Source organism: Chiloscyllium punctatum, chromosome 7, assembly GCF_047496795.1.
Source record: "Chiloscyllium punctatum isolate Juve2018m chromosome 7, sChiPun1.3, whole genome shotgun sequence".
NCBI classification, from domain to species: domain Eukaryota; kingdom Metazoa; phylum Chordata; class Chondrichthyes; order Orectolobiformes; family Hemiscylliidae; genus Chiloscyllium; species Chiloscyllium punctatum.
In genome coordinates, this window is record NC_092745.1 from 114,891,376 (window position 1) to 114,907,771 (window position 16,396).

The following is a 16,396-nucleotide window of genomic DNA, read 5'->3' on the forward strand; positions in this document are numbered from 1 at the left end:
GAGAGCGAAAGAGCGCGAGGGAGAGCGCGAGGGAGAGCGCGAGGGAGAGCGCGAGGGAGAGCGCGAGGGAGAGCGCGAGGGAGAGCGCGAGGGAGAGCGCGAGGGAGAGAGCGAGGGAGAGAGCGAGGGAGAGAGCGAGGGAGAGAGCGAGGGAGAGAGCGAGGGAGAGAGCGAGGGAGAGAGCGAGGGAGAGCGCGAGGGAGAGCGCGAGGGAGAGCGCGAGGGAGAGCGCGAGGGAGAGAGCGAGGGAGAGAGCGAGGGAGAGAGCGAGGGAGAGAGCGAGGGAGAGAGCGAGGGAGAGAGCGAGAATGTGAAAATGATAGAAAGTAATCGAGTGAGAGAAAGTGAGTGAGTGTACAAGAGAGAGAGCGAGAGACGGAGGAAAGCGAGCGAGAGAGAGCGGGAGCGAGAGCGCGCCAGAGAGAGCGCGACAGAGAGAGAGAGAGTGCGCGAGAGAGAGAGAGCGCGAGAGAGCGTGACATAGAGAGTGAGAGAGACAGAGAGAGAGAGACAGAGCGAGCGAGAGACAGACAGAGAGTGAGAGAGAGCACGAGAGAATGAGAGGGAATGAGAGTGAGAGAGTGAGGGAGAAAGTGAGGGCATGAGAGAGAGCGAGAGCGAGAGAGAGAGAAAAAATGAGAGAGAGAGAGAGCGAGAGTGAGAGTGAGAGCGAGAGTGAGAGTGAGAGCGACAAAGACAGAGAGAGAGCGCGAGGGGGAGCGCGAGGGGAGCGCGAGGGGGAGCGCGAGGGGGAGCGCGAGGGGGGAGCGCGAGGGGGAGCGCGAGGGGGAGCGCGAGGGGGAGGCGAGGGGGAGCGCGAGGAGAGCGCGAGGGAGAGCGCGAGGGAGAGCGCGAGGGAGAGCGCGAGGGAGAGCGCGAGAGTGAGAGAGAATGTGAGAGAGAGTGAGAGTGAGAGAGACAGAGCCAAGTGAGAGAGAGAGGGAGAGTGTGAGAGCGCGAGGGGGAGAGAGCGCGAGGGGGAGAGAGCGCGAGGGGAGAGAGCGCGAGGGGGAGAGAGCGCGAGGGGGAGAGAGCGCGAGGGGGAGAGAGCGCGAGGGGGAGAGAGCGCGAGGGGGAGAGAGCGCGAGGGGGAGAGAGCGCGAGGGGGAGAGAGCGCGAGGGGGAGAGAGCGCGAGGGGGAGAGAGCGCGAGGGGGAGAGAGCGCGAGGGGGGAGAGAGCGCGAGGGGGAGAGAGCGCGAGGGGGAGAGAGCGCGAGGGGGAGAGAGCCGCGGCCGAGGGGAGAGAGCGCGAGGGGGAGAGAGCGCGAGGGGGAGAGAGCGCGAGGGGAGAGAGCGCGAGGGAGAGAGCGCGAGGGGGAGAGAGCGCGATGGGGAGAGAGCGCGAGGGGAGAGCGCGAGGGGAGAGAGCGCGAGGGGGAGAGAGCGCGAGGGGGAGAGAGCGCGAGGGGGAGAGAGCGCGAGGGGGAGAGGAGAGAGAGCGAGGGGGAGAGAGAGCGAGGGGGAGAGAGAGCGAGGGGGAGAGAGAGCGAGAGTGCATGCGAGAGAGAGCGAGAGAGCATGCGAGAGATCGAGAGAGATCGAGAGAGAATATGAGAGAGAATATGAGAGAATGAGAGAGAATGATTGAATGAGTGAAAATGAGAGAAAGTAATCGAGTGAGAGAAAGTGAGTGAGTGTATGAGAGAAAGAGTGAGTGAAGAGAATGAGTGTGAATGAGAGAGAGACTGTCAGAGAGAGAGAGAGAGAGAGTGTGAGTGTGAAAGAGAGTTGGAGAGGGAGAGTGAGAGAATGTCTGATGTGTCTCTATCAGAAAATACATTTCAAAACATAATTGGATCAACATGATCTAAAGGCAGATACACATCTCTTGGTTTGTTGTATATTTAATAAGGTTATTTAATTGATAGGAGTATCATCACATGTTAAAAGTTTCCAAACATTTCTCATTAAATCACTATATCTTACTTCTCTCTGATGAGTATTATTCAAATGTTTAATAAAGTCTTTTAACTTCTTTGTCTCTGCCTGCATCCTGTTTTCTAGTTGGGTCTCCCGAGCTTGAGCAGCTCCCAGTTCTGCTGCAAGATGAGCTGCACAGGCTTCCTATGGGCAATGCAATGAGATATAAATGATATGCGTTCACCAAAGGAAACTACGCTACCAAAGTTAGTAAAAGAGTTACAAATTACGATACTGACAAAGAGAAGATACTAGAATGGCACAAGAGTCAGATCGGAAAGTAAATGTGGCAACAGTGGTCAAAATGACTATAATTTCAAGTCTCCCTCTTTAAATATGAATATGGTGCCACAGTATTAGAAAACTGGACAGGTCACACATGTTCAAAAGCGGAGCACAAGGATAGTTCAGCAACACTATGCCAGTTTAACATCAGTGGGGAGAAAGCCTTTTGGAAAGATACGCTTGGACAAAATTAACAGTTACCTGGATAAATATTGATTAATTAAGGAAAGTCTGTGTATATTTATTGAAAATAAATAAACTGATTGAGTTTTTGATGAGGTGTTAATGAAGGTAGAGCAATTGATGTGGCGTATATGGAGTTCCAAAAGTGCTATACGAAGGGCTTGCCAGCAAAGTTAAAGCCAATGGGATGAAAGAGACTGGTCAGCATGCATATGGAGTAAGAGTAAGGAAATATAAGTGATGAATGTTTTGATTTCTCAGACTGGAGGGAGGTATTCTCATGACTAGGTGTCAGGAGCACTGCATTTCTTGATACACATTAGTGACAGATTTAGATATATCGACACAATTTCAAAGTCTGTAGATATTGCAGAACTTGGAAGTGTAATTTCATGAGGATAGGAATAGATTTCAAAAGGATACAGACAGACTGGTAAAATTTTATGCTGATAAGTGCAAAATGGTACATTTTGTAAGTAGAATGAAATGTGGTATAAATTAAACAGTACAGAAACAGAGACACCTAGGGGTATATATACACAAAGCTGCTGAAGATAGTACAACTGGTTAAGCAAGTGTTCTGAACAGTTTAATAGATCCTGAACTTTGTGAAGCATAGATTATAAAGTAAAGAAATTAGGATGAACCTTTCTAGAACACTGGCCCTAATATGTTGAGTGGCAATCAATGCTATTGCCAGCCTGCTCAGATTTTTAATCTTAGTATAGAGTCCTGATTAATAGCTAGGAATTCCAATATCAGCATAATTTAGGAAGCACAGTATAAACCAACACAGTTTCCTGTAATGTTTTTTTTCTGGGGAGGTCAAACCCCTTTTACAGCAGTCAACTGCTGTGTTCAGAAATGTAAATGTGCACCAATACAGCCAGACACTTTGACAGTGCTTGTGAAACAGCAACTATACAAGTATGAAGCTTGGCTGCAGGTGGCTAGGATGGCTGTGTGGCAGGTAAATCTTTGGAGTGCTGAACTTAGACTGGAGGCCCTTTATGATTTTGAGTCTGTGTGTACGCATGCATGTGTGCATTGGCATGCGTACGCACTTTAGGGGCAAGGGAAGAGCAGAGCTGGGTTGGGTTCTGGGCTTCAGTCAGGATGTGGGACCCAGGGGCATAAAAGGTCAGAGAAGGTGTAATTAAAGGTGTGATTTTCATAGTTACCAAGGAGTTAGACTAGGTTTTAACTGACTAACTTTTCTTAAGTAACTATGAACATGAAGGAAGCTTTTGAAAGCTTTTGATGTTGAAAGCTTTTACAGAGGGTTCAGGGGAATTACCCATTGGAATATTCCCAAGAAGAGGTGCTATCACTTGCAATCCCTAATCAGTCCAGGCTGGTAGAAACTGGAGGTCAGTGAGATGAAAGATTCAGAAATGGAAGGCTGTGGGGGTGTCAGAGAGGAAGACGACATTGGCTGATTTAGGGAACCAATGTTAAATAGTGAGCTGAATTAGCAGTTTCTTTTCAGGGCCTGGGGCAGAAACATAAACTGAAGAAAATAACATCCAGTGAATGCTCAGAGGTTTGCCAAAACAAAACACATTACAGCTGTGTCAACTAAGCAAAGACCTTTAGTGTGGAAATACGATGATTCTTCACTGATTCTGAGTATCTGTAAGGGTAGTGCTGGGATAAACAAAATTAATATCACTTGCTGATTTTTGCAATGAGATCATTCCAATAGTTTGAGACATTTTTCTTTTGTGAAATTAACTTTTATGTTCTTCTACTAAAGGTACACTGTAGGTTCTTGTCAACATGTTCAGTGGCTGACTTCCTTGGTAAACAAAAGTAAACAACATATGGCCTAGAAGAGTGGGTTCTGATTTGTGTAGTATTGTCATCAACTCTGATAATTGATGGTCATCATCCAAAATTCTATAGACTCTGGAGCAATTCTTACAGATTGGAGGGCAGCTAATGTAATCCCTTTGTTTAAGATGGGAAGCAGAGAGAAAACCAGGGACTACAGACCAGCCAGCCTGACATTGGTAGTGGGGAAACAGCTAGAGTCCAATATATTTTAAAAAAGCTCAGTATTTGGAAACCAGTGGCAGAATCAGATAGATTTTGGCTTTCAGAAGGCTTTTGACAAAGTCCCACATAAGTGTGAGTAGTACGTAAAATTAAAGCACATGGGATTGGGGGTAGTGTATTGAGATGGATTGAAAACTGGTTGGCAGACAGGAAACAATGAGTAGGAATAAATGGATCTTTTTCCGAAATGGCAGGCAGAAACAAGTGGGATACCGCAGGGATCAATGATTAGGACCTCAACTATTCACAATGTATGTTCACGATTTTGATGAGGAACTACACGTAATATCTTGAAACTTGCTGATGACACAAACCAGGGTAGGAGGTTGAGCTGTGAGAAGGGTGCAGGCAGGCTTCAGTGTGATTTGGACAAGCTGTGTAAGTGGCCAAATGCATAGCAGATGCAGCATAATAGGGACAAACATAAGGTCATCCATTTTGTTAACAAAAACAAGGGGGAGGCAGATTATTATTTGAATGGTTATAAATTGAGAGGGTGAAATATATAACACGACCTGGATGTCCTCAGTCACCAGTCGCTGAAGGTAAGCAATGCAGGCAGTAAAGATGCTAAATGGCATGTTGGTCTTCATAGCAAGAGGATGAGAGTAAAGGAGCAGGAAAGTCTTGCTGCAATTATACTGGACCTTGGTGAGTCCACTCCTGGTTTATTGTGTGCAGTTTTGGTCTCCTTATTGGAGGAAAAATGTTCTTTCTGTAGAGAGAGTGCAGCAATGGTTTACCAGACTGATTATGATGATGGCAGGATTGACACTTGAGGAGAGAATTATCTTCATTTGAATTCAAAAGAGTGCTGGAGGGGTTTTCATATAGATTGATACAATTATAAAAGAACCAAAGTAGATGCCAGAATAGTGTTTGAAACTGCAGGAGAATTTAGAACTAGGGATCACGTTTATGGACATGGGGTAAACTATTAGGGCTTAAAAAGGAGAGATTTCTTCACTTAGAGCACGTAGTCAGCCTATATAATTCACTACCACAGAAAGCACACAAATAGGTAAGGTTTAGAGGGATATCGACCAAACACAGGCAAATAGGACTAGTTAAGTTTGGGAAACCTGGTTGACACAGATGCATTGGACCAAAGGGTCTATTTCCGTGCTGTATGACTCCATATTGCTGTCACATCTTTGAGGGGAGTACAGGAGCAGTGGGACTTCAAAGTTCATGTACAAAATTCTCTGAAGGTGGCTAGGCAAGTTGGAAGAGTTGTAAAGAAGGCTTATAGAATCCTCTGCTTTATAAATCAAGGCAGAGAGTATAAAAGGAAGTCATGCTACAACTTTATAAATCATTGGTTACACCATATTTGGAGTATTGTGTTCAGTTCTGGCCACCTTATTTAAAGGAAGGATATTAAAGCTGTGGAGAGAGTTCAAAGGAGATTTACTGGAATGATATCAGAAATGATATCAGAATTTTAGATATAAGTAAAGATTAGAGAAGTTGGGTTTATTCTCATTGGAGCAGAGAAGATTATGAACAATTTTGACAGGGTAAAGGAAGCTATTCTGTTTCCACTAGTTGGTACGTCAGTAACGAGGGGTCACAATTTCAAGATTGTCAGCAAGACAGCTAGGAGTGAGATGAGAAGAAACTTCTTTATTCAGTTGTTAGGACGTGGAATCTACTGCATGGCAGTGGTAGCAGTGGATTCCATATGAGACTGCAGAAGAGAACTGGATATATATTTCAAAATTTAGAGGGCTACGGAGGTGAAGCTAGAGATTGGCACTAATTGTGTAGGTCTTTCGGGAGCCAGTATAGATATGATGAGTCAAATGGCTTTCTTCTGTACTGCAAAATTCCATGATTCTATTTTATTCAACTGCTGCTGTTAGTATTTACCTTTTCTTGAGACAGTCTAATAGTTTCATCCAGCTCAACAGAGACACGTTCTACCTCTCTTTTTGTCTGTGCTAGGTGTTGCTGACACTCCCTCAGTTCCAGGTGACAGCGCTGCATTTGCTCATGGACTATCCGTACTTGTTGGCTTTCATCAAATACATCCTTTTGCTGTTTCACAATACACTGATCCTTATCTTTCAGCATCTAGATAAACATCAATCAAGTCAATAAACAGAAAAGATTATTTATGAAGCACACCCAAGAATATCCTGAAAACATTAAAAAGCTGTTTCACACATTTAAATTAAAAATAATGGGTTTTCTGCAACAAAACACAATAAAAGGAAGGTACAAATATTTGCTTGTTAGTACAGAGCTTGAGTATTGATGAAAAAACGACACAATTTGATGATGATTTAAATCTTGTACTCATTACGCCAACTTGCAAGAATATTAATTCAAGGAAAGTACCAAATTTTACACTGTACAAGATAGCGTTACGCTAAGGAGAATGCACTGATCAATGACTGGCAGGCAGTTAACTTTCAGGTCTTGTTTACATTTTAAACCAGTGAAATTTGAGCAACGAACCAAGGAATAACTATCACCTATTTTGTGGAGTTGAAACAGGACAGAAGGTGTTCACAAGTTCTTTCTGTCTGCAACTTACAATTCAAACTTCAAATGATTTAGAGAGACACTTATTAGAGAGACACGACTGATTTAACCTGAAGGCCACCATACCTCAGAAGAGGGGAGAGGTTGAGAAAGTGCGTCTTCCATAGTCATCACAGCTGATAATGGGAATTGAACCCATGCTGTTGGCATGACACTGTTTCACAAACGAACTGTCCAGCCACATTATTCAACAGCATTATGAATATACAGGAATGATTCAAAACGAACCTGCATTAAATTATCCTGCCTTCCCACCAAAACTGAATGAAGAGAGCAAACGTAAAATTTTTAAATAACATACCGCATCACTCCACATTCCAATGCTTTTTTTTTATTGGTTTTCCATTCTTTGTCATTCATCTCCAACTCCAAAAACTCCAATGTTTATAACCTATTATGTACCAAACACCTTTCCAGTTCCCCACCACCTCAAATTTAAAATTTGTGGTCTTTCTGTTCATCCATGTTAACACCAACTCAAACAAGCCATACTTTCTCACATGTTCTCCTTCCAAGCTCCTCACTTCTCTAGGTTCAGCAGCTGGTACAGTGCCCAGTCCCTTTCGCACCACCACTGGTAACTGTGCTTTCAGACACTTCGTTTCTATCCCTCTGCTTTGCTTTTCCCAAACTCTTGTGTTTCCACCTTGGTCTCTTCATTTCAAACCAGCTTTCCTTCAACTGTAATGGCACTTTGTATCTGCTTTTCTCATGTTACAGAAGTGCCTTGGGATATTTTGCCTAAATTACAAGTGCTGTTACCTGTATACATTTCTGTTACTGAAGTATTTTTGGTTATATTTACCTGCTCATATTTATCAATCTGCACATCCTTTCCTTCAACTTCACTTTTCAGCTGATTTATTTGTTGCTCCTTTTGTAGTAGTTTAAAGTCTTTTTCACGCAACTCTTCTTGTATAAGCTGTAGTTTTCCATCCAAAGTCTCCACCTATTCATACAATGGGATGTTAGAATTGATTTAACAGTCAAGAAGCAACCTGGACATGTTACCCCCAAACGAGACAGAGATTCAGAACAAAACTGGGACATAATTACTGCTTAGCTCTGAACGTGAAGTCAGAAAATCAAATACAAATTCTGATTCAAGATTAAGAAATCAAAAAGTACTTAGTCGATAAAAGCAAAATTTTGAGCCAAAGAATCGACTTAATAGTTACCTAGATGCCTTTGTCATCTTTTTTTCTACTTCCTAATCAACCAACTGCAGCTATTCAAGTTTACAATATTGAACAATTAACTCAGACAGACTATGCAGGGTATGTAATGACTTTCGGCGAAGGCCGAAATTCTAAACCAATTCTAAAGCTGGAGAATGGATCTCCTGGTATCTATATTGTCCATATACAGCATAATTACACTTTTGTGTAGCCACTTTGATGAGTGATATTTTCAGAACTTAGAGTACATTGTATGGAAGGTGGGAGTCTAGAGATAGAGTTTGCTTTCCAATGACACATGAACCATATGAAATCTTCAAGACCCTGTTGCCGCTTTGCTTATTTTCAAATAATTTAGGTGGCTACAACTTAGTGTGGAGTGAAGGCTAAGTAAAACTATGTACTTTTAGCAATGGCTCCAACCACACTACACCTGTCTCAGTTAAATACCATTTGACAAATGCAGACCTGAACACAAGAGGGCTGATTACAGTTATTTAATCCGTACAGCTGGAATGCTGGATGTAGGTTTGGTCGTTGAGCTGGAAGGTTCATTTTTCAGACGTTTCGTCACCATACTAGGTAACATCTTCAGTAAGCCTCCGGACAAAGCACTGCTGGTGTTCCCTGATTTCTATTTATATGCTTGGGTTTCCTTAAGCTGGCGATGTCATTGCCTATGGCAATGTCATCTCCTGTTCTTTTTCTCAGGGGATGATAAATGGGATCCAAGTCAATGTGTTTGTTGATAGAGTTCCAGTTGGAATGCCATGCATCTAGGAATTCTTGTGCATGTGTTTGTTTGGTTTGCCACAAAATAACATGACCCGCTCTCATTAGTATCCTTACATACAGTTAAGGAAGGACACCACTTTGACTGGGACAACACATCCATCCTAGGACAAGCCAAACAGAGACATGCATGAGAATTCCTAGAAGCATGGCATTCCAACAGGAACTCTATCAAACAAAAACATTGACTTGGTTCCCATTTTCCACACCCTGAGAAAAAGAACAGGAAATGGCGTTACTAACTCACGGAAACTCAAACATATAAATAGAAAGCAGGAAACACCAGCAGTGCTTTGTCCGGAGGCTTACTGAAGATGTTACCTAGTATGGTGACGAAACGTCTGAAAAATGAACCTTCCAGCTCAGCGACCAAACCTACATGCAGAACCTTAGCTACAAATTTCTCAAAACTCGCTAGCTGGAACACTGAACAGTTCTGGGGCACTTAATCTGAGGGAAGGTAGACTGGCATTGGAGACAGTCCAGACAAGGTTCACTACACTGATACAGGTACGGGGAGATTGTCTTACGAGGAGATGTCAGGTAGATTGGGCCTGTACCTTTGGAATATAGAAGAATGAGAGAAAACTTATTGAAACATACAAGATTCTTATGAGTTTTTGACAGGATAGATGCAGAAGAGCTGGTTCCTCTTGTTGCAGAATCTAGGACTAGAGAGTATAATCGCAGAATAAGGGGTCACAAATCTAAGACATAGATAAGGTGGAATTTCTTCTTTGACAAGATAATGATTCTGTGGAGTTATCACCAAGGGTTATTGAGGCTATTAAGTATAATCAAGGCAGAGATCCCATAAAGGGATGAAGGGTTACGGTGAAAAGGCAGGGAAATAGATTTGGGGATTATCAGATCAGCCACAATTTCATTGAATGGCAGAGCAGATGGACTTAACGGCTTGTTTCTTTTATGGTCTTACATCTTCACCCGTTGCAATATTTCACACAAAACCTTGGAATATAGAGTTAGAGAACTATGCAGCATGAAAATAGGTCCTTCGGTCCAACTTATCAATGCTGACCAGCTATCCTAAATTAATCTAGTCCAATTTACTGGCATTTGGCCCATATCTCTCTAAACCCTTCCTATTCATAAGACATAGGAGTGGAAGTAAGGCCATTCGGCCCATTGAGTCCACTCTGCCATTCAATCATGACTGATGGGCACTTCAACTCCACTTACTCACACTCTCCCCATAGCCCTTAATTCCTTGTGACATCAAGAATTTATCAATTTCTGCCCTGAAGACATTTAATGCCCCGGCCTCCACTGTGCTATGTGGCAATGAATTCCACAGGCACACCACTCTCTGGCTGAAGAAATGTCTCCTCATTTCCATTCTAAATTGACCCCGTCTAATTCTACGACTGTGCCCACGGGTCCTAGTCTCCACAACTAACAGAAATAAATTTCCAGCATCCACCCTTTCTAAGCCATGCATTAACTTATAAGTTTCTATTAATTCTCCCCTCAATCTTCGAAACTCTAATGAATACAAGCCCAAGATCCTCAGCCATTCATCATACGTTAGGCCTACCATTCCAGGGATCATCTGTGTGAATCTCCACTGGACACGGTCCAGTGCCAGTATATCCTTCCTGAGGCGTGCGGCCCAAAATTGGACACAGTATTCTAAATGGGGCCTAACTAGAGCTTTATAAAGTCTCAGTAGCACATCACTGCTTTTATATTCCAACCCTCTTGAAATAAACGATAACATTACATTTGCTTTCTTAACCACAGACTCAACCTGCAAGTTAACCTTTAGAGAATCCTGGACTAGCACTCCCAGATCCCTTTGTACTTCGGCTTTATGAATTTCTCACCGTTTAGAAAATAGTCCATGCCTGTATTCTTTTTTCCAAAATGCAAGACCTCACATTTGCTCACACTGAATTTCATCAGCCATTTCCTGGACAACTCACCTAAACTGTCTAAATCCTTCTGGTACAGCTTGTGATGGAGCCCACAAGGGAGCAGGCTATTCTGGACTTAGTGCTATGTAATGAGCCAGACTTTGTAAAAGATCTTAAAGTAAGGAAGGGAACACTTCAGAGGCAGTAATCATAATATGGGTAGAGTTCAGTCTGCAGTTTGAAAGAGAGAAGGCAAAATAGAATGGAATGGTGTTACAGGTAAATAAAGGTAATTACAGGGGCATGAGAGAGGAACTGATGAAAATCAACTGGAAGCAGAGCCTAGTGGGGAAGACAGTCAATCAACAATGTCAGGAGTGTCTGAGTGAGGACACAGTACAGAGGTTAAATCCAAAGAAAAGAAAGATTATTGTGGGGGTGGTGGTGGTGGGGGGGCGGTGGTTGGAATTAGAGAGCCATGGCTGACAAAGGAAGTCAGGAAACGTATCATAGAAAAAGAGAGAGCCTATAAAGTAGCCAAGAGCACTGGGAAATCAGAAGATTGGGAAGTCTATAAAAACAAACAGGATAACAAAGAGAGAAATAAGAGGGAGAGGATCAAATATGAAGGTAAGTTAGCCAGTAATATTAGAAATTATAGTCAAAGTTTCTTTCAATACATAAAAAAAGGCAAAAGTAGAAATTGGGCCACTCCAAATTGATGCAGGAAGACTAGTGATGGGAGATAAGGAAATAGCTGAAGAAATTAATAAATGTTTTGTATCAGTCTTCACAGTGTAAGAAAAGGGGCGGCACGGTGGCTCAGTGGTTAACACTGCAGCCTTGCAGCACCAGGGACCCGGGTTCGATTCCAGCCTCGGATAACTGCACATTCTCCCCGTGTCTGCGTGGATTTCCTCCGGGTGCTCCGGTTTCCTCCCCCAGACCAAAGATGTGCAGGTCAGGTGAATTGGCCATGCTAAATTGCCCATAGTGTGAGGTGCATTTCAGAGGGAAATGGGTCTGGGTGGGTTACTCTTTGGAGGATCAGTGTAGACTTGTTTTCCCCACTACAGAAGTTAAGTTAACTGGCCTATAATTGCCCATCTTTTGTCTACCTCCTTTTTTAAAGTTAAAAATCACACAACACCAGGTTATAGTCCAACAGGTTTATTTGGAAGCACTAGCTTTCGGAGTGCTGCTCCTTCATCAGGTAGTTGCACGCAATCACCTGATGAAGGAATAGCGCTCCGAAAGCTAGTACTTCCAAATAAATCTGTTGGACTATAACCTGGTGTTGTGAGATTTTTAACATTATACACCCCAGTCTAACACCAGCACCTCCAAACCCTTTTTCTAGACAATGGTTAATATAAAAACGTATATAAAACATCTCAAAATCTCCTTGAACACACTATCTAAATAAAATCATGTTTACAACCCTGGTCTCCCTTTTTAAGAATAGTGCCACAGAGCCAATCTAACAGCTATGTCCTTTAAGACAGGATCAGCTTGATCAACTGTGCTGCTACTGAGCCACACATGGTGACGGACATTGAAATTTGCCATCCAGAGTACAAAATACCCTCAACACCTGCCACAGACCCAGCGTGGCAGCAATGGTCTTTAGGACTCCACAGCTCAATCAGTAAATGCTACTGCCGAGCCTCAAAAAACTCTTGATGATACTGACACCCCTCACTCATAGTACATTCTGTACTTTTGACACCCTCAGTGTCTGCTTCAAATGTGGTTGAACATGGAGGAGCATAGTCATTAGCCAAGAAAGAGAATTCATGGACAATACATGGTAATCAGAAGGAGGTTCTTTGCTTATGTTGATTGAGACATCATGGCGCTCAGAGTTAATGTTAAGGACTCCTAAAGCAGCTTCCCCGACTGCAAACCACTGAAATGTCAACTGTTTGTGGGTCAGGATATATCCAGTGGTGGTGATGTCTGGGACACTGATTCCTTAAGAATAATTATGTCAGGCTATTGAACTGTTGAACTCCAACTCTGGCACTCGCCTCCAAATGTTAGTAAGGATGACTTTGTAGGTTCAATATGGTTGCTTTTGCTGTTGTCGCTTATGGTGGCTAGGTCAAAGCCTGGTAGTCTGTCTGGTTTAATTTTTTGTTTAGGAATCTTTGTAATAATTGTTACAACTGCGTGGCTTGCTCGGCCATTTCAGAGAGCAGTTTAGAGTCAACCACATTACTGTGGGTGTGGAGTCACGTGTACGCCAGACTATTTAAGGATTTCCTTACTGCAAATCTGGTACTGTTTCTGACAATTGAGTGGTTTCATGATCATCAATAATCTCTTAATTCCAGATATTTACTTAATTCAAATTCTACCATCTGTCACAGCCTCCAGAACATAAACTGAGTTTCTGAATTAATATATCTAGCGATAATACTAGACCATCCCCATCCCATTTACTTCAGCTTTAGTAAAGTTCCTTGATACCACACTTTGTCAATTGTGAATTGTGGTCTTGCCCCTTTTTGACCAAATCTGCTACCTGCTGCAAAAAATCTTTGTGTATCTAAAAATCAAGACCATCTCCACTATAGCTGCATCATGAAAACTGATCCCCAAATTTCCAATCCCAGCCCTTCTAACTTTCAGCCATTTGTGTCCTAAGCCTTTGTGTTTTCTGAAAGTTTTTCCCGTCTCATTCAGAACACACAGACCTACAAGTTTCTAAAGGACAACTATGGATGGGCAATAAATGCTAGCCAGTCACTGACGCCCACATCCTACAAATGTACAACTTGTTGCCCCAGTGACATTTCCCTCTACATCTTCAAAATTGCTGTCATCAAATAGCCCTTCCACCACCCAATCCATCTTAATATCTAATTCTTCTCTCAACTACCTTAATCATGAAAGCCAAATTATGTTTCTTCCCTTTATCCATCAATTTATTAAAAATAAAACGTTGATTCAACCAGAGAGGCTGAAACATAAACAGACTGAATCCAATCAAAGAAGCAGTCTGTCATGCATCTCAAGCTATTTTAATTAACCTCTTGGTAGCTCATTCATGCAATGAACAGAACAAAGAATGGTACAGCACGGAAACAGGCCCTTTGGCCCACCAAGACTTGGCCAACAGATGATGCCTTTCTAAACTAAAAGACTGTTGTCATATCCCTCTATTCCCTGACAATTCATGTATCTGTCAAGGTGCCTCTTAAATATTGCTTTGTATCTGTCTTCACTACCTCCTCCACAAATATATTTCAGGCACTTACCAGCTTCAATGTTAAAAGAAACTTGCGTTTCACATCTCCTTTAAACTTACCCCCTTTTATCTTAATCTATGTCTCTAGTAATTGATACTTCCATTCTGTATAAAAGACTCAGACTATCCAAACTATCCATGCCTCTGAACAATTTGTAAACTATCAAGTTGCTTCTCGTCCTCAATGTTTAAGTGAAAACAAATCGAGTTAGTCCAATCTCTTCTCATAGCTTACACCCTCCAAACCAAGCAACATCCTGATAAACGGTTTCCATACTCTCTTCAAAGCCTCTACATCCTTCTTGCAGTGTGCAACCAGAACTCTACCCAATATTACAAATGTGGCCTAACTAAAATTCCAAACAGTTGCAATATGACTTGGCAAATTTTACACTCCATGCCGCGACCAAAGAAGACACGCATGTTGTACGCTGTCTTGACCACCTTATCCACTTGTGTTGCCACTTTCAGGGAAGTGTGGACTTGAATGTCTAGATTCCTCTATGTGTTGGTGTAACTAAGGGTTCTGCCATTTATTGTATACTCCCCTTCTGCATTAGATCTTCCAAAATGCATCACTTTGCATTTGTCTCGATTAAACTTGATCTGCCATTTCTCCATCCTATCTATATCCTGCTGTATCCTCTGGCAGTCCTCCTCACTATCCGCAGCTCCCTAATCTTTGCATCGTTTGCATTGAATAATGAAACATAAGTCACAGATCAAGATTACAGCTCTTTTTGGGCATCCTCAAAGAAAAGTACAATTTTGTAAGATACTACAGAATTCAATCAAAAATCTGGCAAATCTGATCTATCTGTCCATCAACTCCAACTTCATGCTGGTGAATGTTTTACATTCCCAGAATAGAATCATAGAATCCTTACTGGGCGGAAACAGGCCATTTGGCCCATCGCGTCCACACCGACCCTCCAAAGAGCATCCCACCCAGACCTTTTTGCTACATTTCCCATGGCTAATCCACCTAGCCTGCACATCCCCAGACCCTATGCACAATTTAGCATGGCCAATCCATCTAACCTGTACACCTTTGGACTGTAGGAGCAAACCGAAGCACCCAGAGAAAACTCAAGCACACAGTGTAAGGAGAAGAAAGTGCAAATGCCACACAGACAGTCCCCTGAGGGTTGACAGCGTGGTGCTGGAAAAGCACAGCAGGTCAGGCAGTATCCAAGGAGCAGGCGAGTCGACATTTCGGGCAATGATTCCTGATGAAGGGCTTTTGCCTAAAACGTGGACTCTCCTGCTCCTCGGATGCTACCTGATCTGCTGTGCTTTTCCAGCACCACACTCTCGACTCTAATCTCCAGCATCTGAAGTCCACACTTTCTCCAGAGAGTTGAACCAACCTAGGGCCCTGGTGCTGTGAGGGAGCAGTGCTAACCACTGAGCCACAATGCCGTCCCAAAAAGATTAATTGTTCACTCAGCTGTCTCATCATTGAAAGACTATTTTCATTCCAAAAGCAGAAAATGAAGCATAATACACTGTCACTACAGAATTAACTACAAAGCAATAATAACTAATACAAACCCAATGGGGGAAAAGATTGCATTAATGGCACTTTTTTGAACAATATGACTGCTGACAAAGTAATATCCTCATCATTGCTTGCAGCTGCCTCCCTTTAGATTAGATTAGATTCCCTACAGTGTGGAAACAAGCCCTTCGACCTAACAAATCCACACCGACCCTCCGTAACCCACCCAGACACGCTTCCCTCTGACTAATGCGCCTAACACTATGGGCAATTTAGCATGGCCAATTCACCTGACCTGCACATCTTTTGTATTGTGGGAGGAAACTGGAGTAGCCGGAGGAAACCCACACAGACATGGGAGAATATGCAAACTCCACACTGACAGTCACTAACGGCTGGAATCAAACCCGGGTCCCTGGCGCTGTGAGGTAGCAGTGCTAACCACTGACCCACCATGCTGCCCTGAAGGAATATTTTATCTTCATGTTTTTCCAGTGATACAGCTGAGGCACAGGATCTATTGTGCAATTTTACTGGGCCACGATTAAAATTCAGGATTAGCTGAATTAAAAGCAAAGTTAAAACTATGATATTTAAAAGAGGAACATCAAACCTGTTTAGTATGCTCCTTAACGTTCAACTCAGATTTCTCCAAAGAACTTTGTAAACAGATCATTTTCTGCTCCATCTCTGTCTTATGCTCATGAACATTCATATCCAATTGTGTGAGCTGTGAAATAAATATATTTTAAAATGGTTAATTTGATACTGAAGTTCAAGTTTCAGGTTTTGTTTGAGCTGA

General features: G+C 42.9%; 1 protein-coding gene across 15 annotated transcripts in view; it reads right to left on the reverse strand.

The window, feature by feature from the left end:
• Positions 1-16,396, reverse strand: part of ccdc18 (coiled-coil domain containing 18) — a 181,630-nt gene that overhangs the window by 35,127 nt on the left and 130,107 nt on the right. For 14 of the 15 annotated variants that reach the window (XR_011961186.1, XM_072574660.1, XM_072574653.1 and 11 more), the window contains 4 exons: positions 16,208-16,324; positions 7,802-7,945; positions 6,319-6,522; positions 1,927-2,064 (listed from right to left, as the gene is read on the reverse strand). Coding sequence is in view for 14 of the 15 variants with exons in the window: in XM_072574660.1 (XP_072430761.1) it covers positions 1,927-2,064; positions 6,319-6,522; positions 7,802-7,945; positions 16,208-16,324 (603 nt within the window). In the remaining variant the exon portion in view is untranslated. The remainder of the gene's footprint in view (positions 1-1,926; positions 2,065-6,318; positions 6,523-7,801; positions 7,946-16,207; positions 16,325-16,396) is intronic. The other variant, XM_072574662.1, reaches the window with a different exon arrangement.